Below are 14,963 nucleotides of genomic sequence, written 5' to 3' on the forward strand. Positions count from 1 at the left end.
GCATCAGTCCTTCCAATGAACACCCAGGATTGATCTCCTTTAGAATGGACTGGTTGGATCTCCTTGCAGTCCAAGGGACTCTCAAGAGTCTTCTCCAGCACCACAGTTCAAAAGCATCAATTCTTTGGCAATCAGCTTTCTTCACAGTCCAACTCTCACATCCATACATGACCAATGGAAAAACCATAGCCTTGACTAGACCGACCTTGGTTGTCTAAGTAATGGCTCTGCTTTTTGATATGCTATCTAGCTTGCTCATAACTTTTCTTCCAAGGAGTAAGCGTCTTTTAATTTCATGGCTGCAATCAGCATCTGCAGTGATTTTGGAGCCCAAAAAAATAAAGTCTGACACTGTTTCCACTGCTTCCCCATCTATTTCCCATGAAGTAATTGGACCAGATGCCATATCTTTGTCTTCTGAATGTTGAGCTTCAAGCCAGCCTTTTCACTCTCCTCTTTCACTTTCATCAAGAGGCTTTTGAGTTCCTCTTCACTTTCTGCCGTAAGGGTGGTATCATCTGCATATCTGAGGTTATTGATATTTCTCCCGGAAATCTTGATTCCAGCTTGTGCTTCTTCCAGCCCAGTGTTCCTCATGATGTACTCTGCATAGAAGTTAAATAAGCAGGGTGACAATATACATTCTTGACGTACTCCTTTTCCTATTTGGAACCAATCTGTTGTTCCATGTCCAGTTCTAACTGTTGCTTCCTGACCTGCATACAGGTTTCTCAAGAGGCAGGTCAGGTGGTCTGGTATTCCCATCTCCTTCAGAATTTTCCACAGTTTATTGTGATCCACACAGTCAAAGGCTTTGGCATAGTCAATGAAGCAGAAATAGATGTTTTTCTGGAACTCTCTTGCTTTCTCCATGATCCAGCGGATGTTGGCAATTTGATCTCTGGTGCCTCTGCCTTTTCTAAAACCTGCTTGCTGCTGCTGCTGCTAAGTCGCTTCAGTTGTGTCCGACTCTGTGCGACCCCACAGATGGCAGCCCACCAGGCTTCCCCGTCCCTGGGATTCTCCAGGCAAGAACACTGGAGTGGGTTGCCATTTCCTTCTCCAATACATGAAAGGGAAAAGTGAAGTGTAGGCGCTCAGTCGTGTCTGACCCTTAGCGACCCCATGGACTGCAGCCTACCAGGCTCCTCCATCCACGGGATTTTCCAGGCAAGAGTACTGGAGTGGGGTGCCATTGCCTTCTCCAAAACCTGCTTACTAGGTGCCAAAAGTCCAAACTTCTTTGTCCAGGAGTTTGCTATAGGAAGGTCTCTTGGTCCCTGTGTGACATCTCCTCAACCAGAGTTTACTGAGCACAGATCATGTGCTGGTGTGGGGTCAACTGTTCTCATGGGCCATGTCATTCAATCCCTCTTAGCAATGCTTCTATCTCTATATGACATAGCTTTCTCAAGGCTGCACAGCTCTTGGGTGTCAGATCCAGGAAGTCTAATTCTGATTCTATGCTCTTATTTATTATTTTGCCTTATCTTCCAGTCTGAAATAAAAGATCATATTCTTGTCATTGACCTTCCTTTTCCTCTACTGGTTTTTGTAATGAAACATTTATAATACATAGTGAGGATTTAGGTTGTACATGGGTTTTAGCATGATTGCCTTATTTAAATCTCACAATGATCTTCTAGCAAGGTACAAGTACTATTCCCATTTTACAGATAAAGAAATGGAGGGTCAGAGAGTTTATTAGAGAAGCTAACACCTACTGAGGTCTGTCTTTGTTTCAGTATTATGCATCTTACATGCATTATTTCATTTGATTTTCCACAAAAGCCTGTGAGATAAATACCATTATCATTTCTGTTTTAGAGTCCATGAGAGTTATACAAGTTGTCTGGTTGCTGACAGACCCATGTCTGCTCAACTCTGATGCCATTCTGATATCATGCTATGGTGCCCCCACCCCCATCTACTTTCTGGAACCACTTATAGAATAAAACTACTTCTTTATTCACATAAAAATGCTTTTAACCTATTCAGAGAATATGTGTGCCTCTGTGGGCTTTCTCTTGCCTTGGCTAAATATTCCCAATTCCTTCTTCACTTCTCCATGACATTTTTGGATGGAAAGGCTTCCTTGATTGAGAGGTGCTTTAAATATATATGTGTACATATATATTTAACTATGTTTTTATATATGTAAAAGTTCTTGTTTAGTTGCTCAGTTGTGTCTGATTCTCTATGACCCCATGGACTGTAGCTCATCAGGCTCCTCTGTCCATGGGATTTCCCAGGCAAGAATACTGGAGTGGGTTACCATTTCCTACTCCAATATATGTATATAAATTTATGAATATATGCATATATAAATGTATTTGTATATTAAAAATGAAAAATATAATGGTACCTATATTAAATTGTGTGTGTATATTTGCACACAGACTTTTGTGGTGGGAAAAAGCCTAGCACTTTTATTAGAGTCTCTAAGAATTCTTCAACCAAGGTCCGTCTAGTCAAGGCAATGGTTTTTCCCGTGGTCATGTATGGATGTGAGAGTTGGACTGTGAAGAAAGCTGATCGCCGAAGAATCGATGCTTTTGAACTGTGGTGTTGGAGAAGACTCTTGAGACTCCCTTATACTGCAAGGAGATCCAACCAGTCCATTCTAGAGGAGATCAATCCTGGATGTTCATTGGAGGGACTGATGCTAAAGCTGAAGCTGCAATACTTTGGCCACTTCATGTGACGAGTTGACTCACTGGAAAAGACTCTGATGCTGGGAAAGGTTGGGGGCGGGAGGAGAAGGGGATGACAGAGAATGAGATGGCTGGATGGCATCACCGTCTCTGTGGACATGAGTTTGAGTGAACTCCGGGAGTTGGTGATGGACAGGGAGGCCTGGCGTGCTGTGATTCATGGGGTCGCGGAGAGTCGGACACGACTGAGCGACTGAACTGAACTGAACTGAACTGAAGAATTCTTCAAAGCCTCAAATGATTAGAAAGCATAATTCAAACACAGACAAACAACAATTACAATCACAGTAAAACTGTCAGATTTCATACCCACAGTTAAAGGCAATCTGTTAGGGGCACATGAACATTTACCACTCTAGATAGCTGTTCTCTTTTGGGTTTTACAATTTTTTAAAAATTACTAATCATACCAGAGAAACAGTTGATGAATGACAAAATTACAGACTTGGCAAAGTGACAAAACATTTTTTTTTAAATCTCATGGTAGTCATTCTTGATTCACTATTAGAATAAATCTGAGATTCTGAAGGGTTTTCCCTGACTCCTTTTTGCATGGCTCTACAGAACGACAGAGAATGAGATGGCTAGATGGCATCACCGACTCGATGGACATGAGTTTGAGTGAACTCTGGGAGTTGGTGATGGACAGGGAGGCCTGGCGTGCTGTGATTCATGGGGTTGCAAAGAGTCGGTCACGACTGAGCAACTGAACTGAACTGAACTGAACAGAACCCTTAGTTACAAGTTTTGTTTCTCTGAGTGGACATCTTTAATCCTCTAATTCCTCTCAGTTGTTTTGTTTTCACATCATTGAATCTAGGGAGGTTCCATGCTATAATTTAGGCTCAAAAATCAAGTTTTACTTAAAAAAAAAAGCTGTGGTTGAGTGTGCCATGCAAGGACTTCCTGATTTATTTTATTTATTTTGTAAGACATCTCCAAGTATAGATCTCTTGCTCCAGTGCCTTCCTCTGCTTCGAATGTGTTTGGTCTGCAGATATCTTCTGAAGAAGCCCTACCTAGGCTGGCAAATCCTCACCTCCACTCTGTGGCTGCCTAAATGGAGCTCAGAGATGTGGAGTGAGTTTCCTAAGATCACACAGCAAAGAAGAGGGAGAGTTGAGGATCAAGCTGGAGTTAGAAATTTGGGCCCATAAACTCCTGGGGAGGTGTTGTCAGTGGAAGACTGATGGGAAATTGAGGCCAAGATAAAGCCACTGAGGTGAGAGAGGGCTTGCAGTGAGTTAGGGAGACGGCAGAGACCAGAGGCCAGTTCTTCTGATCCCATGTATGGTTACCATTTGTCCCATGACTGGCAGCAACTATCTCTCAGGAGAGCAAGTTTTCCTATCTGCTCCTGAAGTATCAGGATTCTCTTTTTCTCAGCCCTGAGGTGGATCATCATGATCATCAACAGTATGAAGTCCAAGCAGTTTTTAATGCACCCAAACGTGCATGAGAACTTGGTTGTTAACCCAGGAAAACTGGAAATAAAGTGAAGACTGCTCTGATAATAGTCACTTTTTTTTTTCTTTCTGATTCTTCCACTAGCTTTTTCTTGGTCCCAGGTTTCAATGGTTGGGAAGTGGGGATGAGGCACTTTTGGGTGCATTTTTTCTCTTACTGTTTCTTTCTTTTTATTAAGCCAGCCCAAGCTTCACCGTCCAGAGCAAGCTGGCCTTTCCAGCAAATCAAAGGATTCTCAGAGGGAAAAGTAGTTGGACATAAGATTTTATATTTTTTCCTTGGCTTTAGTTTTGGATACATGGAAATAGGTCCCATGATATTTCAAATCTGTGATTCATTAAACATGGCTTACCTAGATGCTTCTCCTTGCAGGGCCCAGAATGAATCAAAATAAGGAAGTCTTGACCTCTGTCTTTAAATGGGGAGGGGTGATAGACAGGCTTGTGTGGAGCAAGCAACCACCCACTGGGCTTTGTTTTGGGACAGAAGTATGAGGAAGTGCCCTGGGGACTCAAAGAAGGAAGAGAAGTATTCTAACTGGGAAAGGAAGACCAGGATGACTTCTCTCAATGATCCTTGAATTGGTTCTTCATAGATGAGAACATTTCATTGAGCAGAGTGAACAGGCAGGGAGAACATTAGCAGAGACAGTGGACTTATTAGAGCACTAAATCTTTGGTAATTATTTCAGAGTCTAGTTTAATGGAAGCAGGAAGCTAGGAGTCACCTTGGTTCTTAAAGGACTGCTGGGTGGGCTGAAGAATATAACATTTCTTTCCAGGGTCATAAGGAGCCATTCATGTGTTTATAGTAGGGAATGGCTTTTTCATCTCTGTTTTAGGAAAATTTGCTCTGCAAAAAGTGTTTCAGATGTGTTGGAGGGGAGTCAGCATGGAGGCAGAGAGTCTCCCCAGGAGGTTCCTGCTGTAATTCAGACAAGAGAGGAGTGTCTTGACTAGAGTGATGACAGCAGTAACAGCAGAGAAGGGACAGGGTCAGAGCCATTAGAACTTGGAATTAAGAGGACATGGTGACTGGAGTAAGAAGGAAGGATGACTGATTCTCTGTAATTGGGAGATTAGTTGATGTGATGGGTTCACTTGTAAAGAGCCCCAGGAGGCAGAATGAAAATTATTTGGGTGATCTTGAGTTTGAGGTGCCCCTGTAGGAAGTCTGCCTGCTAAACATGTGGGACTGGACAGACCTACAGATGCCTCGGTAGGGACTGGTGTGAGATGATTGGCATCTCCCTCTGATCAAATAATCATTACTTGATGATTCACAGTGTAAGTGCTGAATAGGAATTTGTCACTATACTAAAATGTTCATATGCATTATCTCATAGGGGGGAGTTCGGGGATATTGATATAATTTTGGGAATTATTAACAACAAACAACAGTTATTGAATGCCTCTTGTAGTAAAGGGCTAGGTTTGATGCTTTCAGTGCATTATCTTATTGTGAGGCATTGTCCAGATGTTTGGGGAAGATTCTATTACTACATTCATTAAAAAGGAGAAGAAACTGAGGTCTGCAGAGCTTAAGCATTTGCCAGAGCTGAAAATGTGACCATTCATAGTGAAGGACCCTTACCTGAAATAATTTCTCCATAGTGCTATGGTGATCCAAGACGCACCATATAGGATCAAAAACTTCTCCACCTGACTTGTAGGAGGAATTAGTGATGGAAGACTCAAAGAAAGACAAAAGATGGTCTTCTCCCCTCTTCTCTCTTCCTTTGATTACATAAATGTAACCCACTAAGTCTTCTGGGCCGCACAATGTTCACCTACCAGCTTATAAACCTGACAGACATCCTATTCTAATAAATCACTTATTATGTATCACTTTTAAGTCTCTGGCTGAATTCTTTCTGTGCTGAGACATAAGGGACACGAGTTTCTTGGAGTCCCCAAAACACCTAGCAGTATTGATTCTGATACCATGTGGTTGGAGGGCACACTAACCAGTATGCTTTCTCTTTCCTTCAGGCTAGTAGCGTCATGCATCCTTGGGTAGCCATCCTGTGCCTCCTACTCCTTCTGATAAGTAAGTGAACAGGTGGGCTATGCTTTGGAAGCCACCTGAATTGGGAAGTGTAGGAGGTGTGTGTGTGTGTAGTGGAGGATGGTAGATCTTCTTTGGCTTTATGGAAGGTGATGGGGTCATGTCCGACTCTTTGCAACCCCATGGAATATACAGTCTATAGAATCCCCCAGGCCGGAATACTGGAGTGGGTATCCATTCCCTTCTCCAGGGGATCTTCCCAACCTAGGGTTCAAACCCAGGTCTCCCGCACTGTAGGTGGGTTTTTTAGCAGCTGAGCCACCAGGGAAGCCTGATGGGGTCAATGGTGAGCAAAGAATCAGATTGAAACCTTAAGCCAAAGAATCTGCTTAAATGCTAAGAATTAAAAAATCTACATGTAGGTGAATAAGGCATGATGTGGTGCAGTATGGCTTATGCTGACATTTACATTTAAACCAAAAAACATGGGTAGGTAGATAGTTCAGTATTCATGAACTACTCAAGTGTATGTAGGAAACAGTAACCCTTGTTAACATGGTGTGGAAGGGTACAGGAAGAAGAAACAGGGATAGGTGGAAAGGAGATGAATCCTTTATTGTACCATTTTGTGCTTTTTGATTATTATTATTATTTTTTACCATGTACAACTATTTCTTTAAAAAGAAAATATTTTAACTTCCCTGGTTTTCAATGGTTAAGACTCTGATCTTCCAGTGCAGGGAGTGTAGGTTCCATCTCTCATTGGGGAACTAAGATCCCATATGCCTGTGAAATGGCCAAAAAAAAAAAAAAAAAAAAATTGAAAAGAAAATATTTTAATTCAAAACATTCTATGTAACTGGGGAACATTTTAGAAATAGATATATCCTAAATTTCAAAAAAATCTCCAGAACTGGAAATATGAGGAAAAGCATATTTTAAAATTATACCTCTACAACTTAAAATTTTATAATTAGCATGTATTACCTTTGTAATCCAAAAAAGATATTAAAGAAAACTAAATATTAATGGCTTTCCAGTGAAAATAAAATAGACTCTTATTTTATGTAACAATGAGTGCTTTATTCACAGACCCTTTCCCAGACTCACAGTCTAGTCTTAACTATGATTAGTTATTAAATCTCAGATTTGTTTTCAGGACTGCTGGGAATGCATTTGGCAATTCAGGGATTTGTTAGCCACTGCCACAGGACAGTCTTCCCACCAGTTTGTTTTTAAGAGGCAAAATTTAATATTTGATTGACTCTTCTCCAATTTTTTGGTTTCACCTGGCTAAGTGAACTGTGCTCCATTGCAGGGCTGTCATCAACTTACGAGAAGGGATCCCTGTTTGAGTTTTTTGAGTTAATCCTAAAGCCCATGATAAGCCTCAATTTCCCCAGGAAGTATTATAAACTCATTTTCTTAGAACTAATTTTTAAAGAGTTTCCTTGGATTCTGCCTTCTAACCAGTGATGCTTTAAGTAAGCCACTAGCTTTTTTCCTTTTTCAAAAAAGAAAGAAGTTGTCAGGTGACTTTGTTTGCAATAGCCATTTAAAAAATTGCAATAGAAATCAAAAATCAAAACTTTGAATGCAATAGAGTTTTTAAAACAGGCTTCAGTTGAGACAGTGATTGACTCTAGGTGAGAGGATAAACCATGTTTATGTATCACCTATTTGCTAAGCAGATACCTGTCAAACACAGGATGAAATGTACACACACTGATGTATTACTGGAAGGTCATTTGTTTTAAACCTTTTGGAGAGGAATTTGGTCATATTCACCATGAGACTGAATATATTTCAACCTTTTGTCCTGATTCATTCTCTTGGAAATCTATTAGGACGTAATCCTGAATCATTTATATGGTGTTACGCCTTCAAATCGGAGAAGGCAATGGCAACCCACTCCAGTACTCTTGCCTGGAAAATCCCATGGATGGAGGAGCCTGGTAGGCTGCAGTCCATGGGGTCGCGAAGAGTCGGACACAACTGAGCGACTTCACTTTCACTTTTCTCTTGCATGCATTGGAGAAGGAAATGGCAACCCACTCCAGTGTTCTTGCCTGGAGAATCCCAGGGACGGGGGAGCCTGGTGGGCTTCCGTCTGTGGGGTCACACAGAGTCAGACACGACTGAAGTGACTTAGCAGCAGCAGCAGCAGCAGCAGCACGCCTTCAAATAAATCTAGTCAAAAATAACACTGCTAAAGAATATGTTAACATAGAAAAATATACTAAATTTTAAAAACTCAAGATATAGTCAGATAATTTCAAACCACCCAAGGTATATATAAAGAAAAAATGAAATTAAAGTTAAAATATTGAGACCTCATCTCATGCTCTGGTTTCTCTTTATTTACAGATGATGTTATGTCTTACCCACGGGTGACTGGGATAATGGGTCAGTCTGTCAGGCTACCCTGCACCTATGATGGAAAAGTCACAACCATGTGCTGGGGCCGAGGGGCCTGTTCTTGGATGGGCTGTGAAAGTGACATTATCTGGACAAATGGATACAAAGTCACTTTTCAGAAGGACAAACGTTATCAGCTAAAGGAAAATATTGGTAGAAGGGATGTATCTTTGACCATAGAGGACACTCGCCTGTCTGACAGTGGCTTGTATTGTTGCCGTATTGAGAAGAGAGGGTGGTTCAGTGACATAAAAGTCATCCAGGAGTTGACTATAAACCTAGGTGAGCTTGTCTTTCTACTTCCTTTGATCGCTTCCTGTTGGTTCCCAGAGATAAGTGTTTTCTGTTTGATATTAACTTTCTCTTCCTTTAATAGGGAAAAAGAAGAGGTTCCTATAACCCTATTTTCTAATAACTCTTCAACAGGATAACTTACATTTGTGTAGAATGAAGTGTTAACACTAACCTTGATTCAAGACCATAGGCTGGAGGATCTTCCCAGTCAGCAAACTATTTTCTCAAGTAGCACTTCAGAAGTGCTAGTTGGTTCATTAAAAAGCAATCATTGCTCTACACTGAGATATAGTGAACATTTTATGGAGCTGAATTTATTTCACTTGAAGAACTGCCTTTTTCTCTGAGATTATTTTAGGAGAATTTTTAAATGTCTTTCCTAACATTTTGAGACTGATAGACAATTTCACACAAATTAAATAGGTATTATAAGGTCCTGTCAAGTGGATGTATCATTTGGCTTGACAGTTGTCAACTCAGTCTTGTTGCGTATATGTTGTGTGAACCTATATAGTTTCACCCCCTCCTTGCCCTGTCTTGAAATTTTTGAATCGTATTTCACACCATAACACTAAGTTGCTTGTTTAAAAATTAAAATAGCTTTATTGCAGTTTGAAAATGTTTGCATCTCAATAACTGTTCTCTTGTGGCTTTTAAGAATCTTGTGAAATCCAAAAATCTGGGAAGATTATATTTTCCCATCTTGCTGTAGACATCCTAATTTTTCTTAGCAGTTGATAAAAGGAGTAAGTTCTTCAAGATTTCCTGGTTTCTGGCGCTCTTTCCTAGTAAATACTCTCCCACTTAAGTCATCTTTTGACAACAGAACCCAATAGTTGTGGCCTTCATAAGCTGTCTCTTTCTTAATTTAAATGAACTTGATATTACAGTCTCCCAACTTTTGTACATGGCTTGTGTCATCGACGAAGGCAAGTAAAATATGGTCAGCTCTGATACAGAAGATAGGTGATTGTAGGGAACCGACATCTAGGAGTCAATTTAAGGAAGCCAAAAATGCTGGTGTTACAGATATATGGGAGGAAGCAGCATGTGTAGAAGACATCATTTTTGGAGTTGTGAAACCGTATGATTTCTCAGGATGAATATTTTCCAAAAATGATATAGAAAAAATTAGTAGGGAAGTTTTGTAGTGCTTACTTAGAAATTCTTTAATAGATGAATATTTATAAAATCACTGCTCTGTCCAGTGGGAAACAGGTATATGCTGCTGCTGCTGCTAAGTTGCTTCAGTCATGTCTGACTCTGTGCGACCCCAAAGACGGCAGCCCACCAGGCTCCTGTGTCCCTGGGATTCTCCAGGCAAGGATACTGGAGTGGGTTGCCATTTCCTTCTCGAAAACGGCTATATAACTGGGCCCAATTGACTCTCTGCCTTCAATCTGTTTTTTTTGCTAAAGTTTTTGCACTTTTCACAGAATGAGCTTACTTTTCAACCTTCTGTTACGGCTCATCCCCAGTATCATCTTCTACCCTTAGCTTCCTAGCTTCTTCCTCAGAAAATATTTACCACTGAGGAAGACACATTAGTTAAACCAGCCGATTAGGTTTCCTCCTTGTTAGAGTCCTTTGATCAGATTTTTTTTTTTTTCACTTCCTTCCTGTCTAGGTTTGATTTCAAGCTGAAGGGAGGAAATTGGATTGCACGCTCCATCAAACCCTCTGACGACACTGTTAGCCCAGGGTCAGCAAACCTTAGCCACTGACCAGATCAGATTATAAAATAAGTTCACAAATAGTTTTATAAATAAAGTTTTACTGGAAGACAGCGACACCCATTCATTTCTCCTTTTTGTGCTTAATCCTAGTTTCAGTTTTCTCTGGATAGCTCTGAGGACTTCAGTAAGTGGTTTGGAATCCTACATTATTTCTGACTCTGGAAATAGTTATTGTTCCTTAGGTAGAAAGGAACCTTGAATGTCTACCTACCTTTTCATCAAATGCATAAGGCATCTGTGTTATCCAGCATATGGTGTTTATGTGTGTGTGTGTCTTACATTTCTTTAAAATGGGGTATATTTGCTTTACAATGTGCTTCTTTCTGTTGTACAAAAAAGTGAATCAGCTACATGTATACATATAGGCTTCCCTATTGAACCTCCCTCCCACCCATGCCCTCATCCTGCCCCATTAGGTCACCACAGAGTACCAAGATAAGATCCCTGTGATACACAGCAGTTTCTCACTAGTCACCTATTTTACACATGGTATTGTGTGTATTTCAATCGTAGTCTCCCCAAAACATCACACCTTCGAACCCTCTTTACATACACATGTCCTATTCCTTTCCTGCAAATAGGTTCATCTGTACCATTTTTCTAGATTACACATATGCACTAATTTATTTGTTTTTCTCTTTCTGATTTACCTCACTGTTTGTGACAGACTCTAGCCACTTCTCTAAAAACGGCAATGGTGTGAATGAATCAGCATTTAGGATGCAGGTCTGTTGGCAAGGTACCCCTAGGACTGACTGAACTGAATGCTGTTTATTTGGTAAATATTCTGATTCTTGGGGACTACTATTTAGATCCCAGTCATCACCACTGGGAGGACAAAAACATTTTTCTTTCCCTCACAGATGTTTATGAAGACACATAAACCTCATGTGCATGATTAGTCTTTGCAAAGTTCTTCAGTACAAATCCCAAGTGTCTTTCTTTTTTTTTTTTGCCTCCCCAAACATAATAATTTCAATTCAGGTGTTTCCTTGTTGTAGCCATGTCTTCACTTTTACCTCAGTCACAGATTCTAGTTGACCAATGATGAGAACTGAGTTAATGGGAAATAAGTGCTGAGTTCCACCTGGGGATGGTCTCCTTGGTTGTGTTGGTGCACAGGCCCAGCACACGGCTTTTGTTTGCTGCAGCTTATTGAATCCTTACTTTCATGTTGATTTCTAGCTCCACCCACAACAACCACCACCACCACAACCACCACCAGCACTCCAACAACCACCACCATTGCTCCAACAACAATGACCACCACTACTCCAGCAACAGTGATCACCTCTACTCTAGCAACAATGACCAGCATTGTTCCAACAACAACCACCACTGCTCCAATAAAAATAACCACCACTAATCCAGCAATGAGTACCAGTACTCCAACAACAACAACGACTGCTCCTATAATGACCAGGACTATTCCAACAAAAACTGCCACTATTCCAACAACAGCAGCCACAGCTATTCCAATGACAATGATGACCACTACTGCAACAACCAAAACAGTACCATCAGCAATGACCACCACTACTCCAACAATAATGACCACAGCTATTCCAACAACAATAACCACAACTATTCCAACAATAAAAATCATCACTATTTCAACAATAATGACCACAACTACTCAAAAAACAACCACAATTTCTCTAACAACAATGACTACCACTTCTCCAACAATGACTGTGACTACACCAGTAATGACCAGGACTATTCGATCAACAGTGACCACCACTACTCTAACAATAACCACCACCTCTGTTCCAACAACATCAACCATGACTGCTCCAATAAAAATGACCGTGACTACTCCAATAACAAACACCACCACGGCTCCAGCAATGACTACAGCTACTCCAACAATGACCAGGACCACTCCAACAACATGACCAACACTATTCCAAAAACAACCACCACTCTTCCAAAGATAACCAGGACTACTCCAACAACAAGGCCCACCACTGTTCCAACAACGATGACCACCACTATTCCAACAACAAGTGTCACCATTCCAGCAATGACCATGACTATCCTCCAAACAATGACCACCACCACTCCAACAATAACGACCACTACTATTAGTCGAAGAACAACCACTGCCACTACTCCAGTAGCAGCCACCACTACTCCAACAATGACCACCACTGCTACTCCAGTAACAACAAGCACCACCACTCCAAAAACAGCAATGAAGATCACCACTGCTTCAACGACAGTGAGGGCTTCTACCTCTGTTCTTCCAATGCAAGCACCCACAAAGGACCTACAGCCAGGTAAGCAGATATGCTTCTGAGTCCAGATACTTCAAAGGAGAGAATATAGACCACCGAGGGTACTGTGGTAAGGCAGAAGTACAATCTAGGGTAAGGATTATTAACGGGCCACCAAACCTAGTTTTACGGAATCTATGAACCCCTTTTCCCATGATTATTTTCATCTTTTGTATGTTGAAGCATTTTCAGAGTGAGGGGGAACTATGGCTTTTTAACAACTTCTCAATGGAATTCGTTAGGAGCAACAAAACAAAACAAAACAAAAAAATGCCAGATTACTGATCTTGGACATCTGTGGAAAATTTGAATTTGGCCCAGTTGAACAGAGACTTATGAGAAAAAAATAGGGAATGTTAGAACAGTGTCAGGTGAATAAGATTCTGTCTAACAAAGAACTCTGAATAGAGATAATTTAATCCATCCTGAAGCCTAATCCAATACTTGAGGATAAGATTCCAGTGAAGTTAATATTTATTCTGTTTCCTTTGTTAGGAACCATGCTAACTACTTTACCAGTATTAAGTGACTTAATTTTTATGACAACCCTAGGTGTGAGTCAATCCTATGTTATATTCCTGAAGATTGAGGCACAATACATAAGTACAGTGTTGACAGTCATATGAAATGAAAATAGTTGAGTCTAGATTGTCTCCATTAATTTGGATGTTGGGCCTTTGCTACCTTCTATTATGAACTTAGAGTTTATGTTTGGATGAATTTGTCCTTATTTGACACACTCATTAGAAAAGCCTTCATTCTTTTGGGATGTCTTTAGGGTAAAACTTGGATTTTAGAGTCATAAAAGTTTGTAAAAAAATAGTTTTGTTCCAGGCAGCAAACACACTAGAGCATCTGTTGATTTTCTCAGTGTTGATTTAGCTTCTTAATACTTTGTGCCAGCAGAAGTAGATGGATTAGTGCTCTTGGTTTGGGGAACATGGATAATTTATGGCCTTTGTTTAAAGCAGAGGTTCAGAAGGAAAGTATTGGTGTACATGTCTATGTGACCTCTTGGGGGATAGAATTTGTTGAATCTTATATGTATCCTGATAGTCTCATAAAGAGTTTGAGTTCAGAGTTGACATTTACAGTTTAGAAAGGAGGTGAAGACAGGAGCAGATGCAATGCAGGGACATTGATGTTTGCAGCCATTCCCTCTCTGTGCTAGCTGCCTACAATTTTCCTGTACTGGTTGAGTATGACGTCATAGGAGCAGGGAAGAAAAGAAAGTCCCCCACAAAGACCTAAACCTGAGAAAGAAGCTCAGGAGGTCTTCTGCACAGATTTATGTTGAATGAAAACTCAGATCACCTAACTTTCCTGTGTTGTCCTTTTTTAGTTCCTAAAGAGAGCCACATACTCTTACAGATTTAAGCAAAAACAAATCAAAACAAGAAAACCACTGCCACCAAAAATGACAAAAATGAAAGAAATAAGGAAAAAGAAAACACAAAAAATACAAAAGACAGGTTAGAATAAGAGAAAAGATGATGTTGAAACATGAAGTCCATGGTGAGGAAGTGGAAAGAGGAATATCAATAAGAGGCAATAAGACGAGCCCAGGTTTGGGAACTTTTGTCCAGCCAGCACCACTAACTTGCTCTAAACTTCTGTGTTGCTCTCAGAGGAAGGGGTATTAAGATCTTATTAACAGGCAAGTGGTCAACTCTGAAGGTCAGGTGAGATGTCTGGTAGAAAATAAAGAAGAGATTTCAAGAAAGGAAAAGGAAACATAGCCCTGAGAATTCTTAGTGAAGCTTCCTGATGAGAAGTGGAAGATGAGACAGATAAGACAGGAAATCAGTCCTATGAAAGGAGTGACCAGAATACAACTGCAGAAGAAGCCAGGGTACCAGGAACACTGCTTTGAGGTTCATTACCAAGACTCAGACAGTGGACAATACTGTCTCATCCAATTCTTATCACCTCAAGGAACTGGATATTCTTAGTCTGTTTTCTGATTTGGTCAATGTGTTCATCTCCTTGGAAAGATGTAGATGGATAATTAAGAACTTGAATAAGGTCAGGAAGTACAGATTGGGGTT

At 40.6% G+C, this 14,963-nt stretch overlaps 1 protein-coding gene across 1 annotated transcript; it reads left to right on the top strand.

The window, feature by feature from the left end:
• Positions 1-6,184: 6,184 nt before the first annotated feature.
• LOC148777043 (uncharacterized) lies at positions 6,185-12,534 on the top strand. The gene is made up of 4 exons (XM_088839290.1): positions 6,185-6,224; positions 8,553-8,888; positions 11,822-11,917; positions 12,203-12,534. Exons 1-4 carry the CDS (start codon positions 6,185-6,187, stop codon positions 12,532-12,534), a joined length of 804 nt encoding a protein of 267 aa, XP_088695416.1.
• Positions 12,535-14,963: the final 2,429 nt, after the last annotated feature.

The sequence above is a fragment of the Moschus berezovskii genome, chromosome 8, assembly GCF_049115385.1.
Source record: "Moschus berezovskii isolate FMDL1 chromosome 8, NW_MosBer_1.0, whole genome shotgun sequence".
Lineage (NCBI taxonomy): Eukaryota > Metazoa > Chordata > Mammalia > Artiodactyla > Moschidae > Moschus > Moschus berezovskii.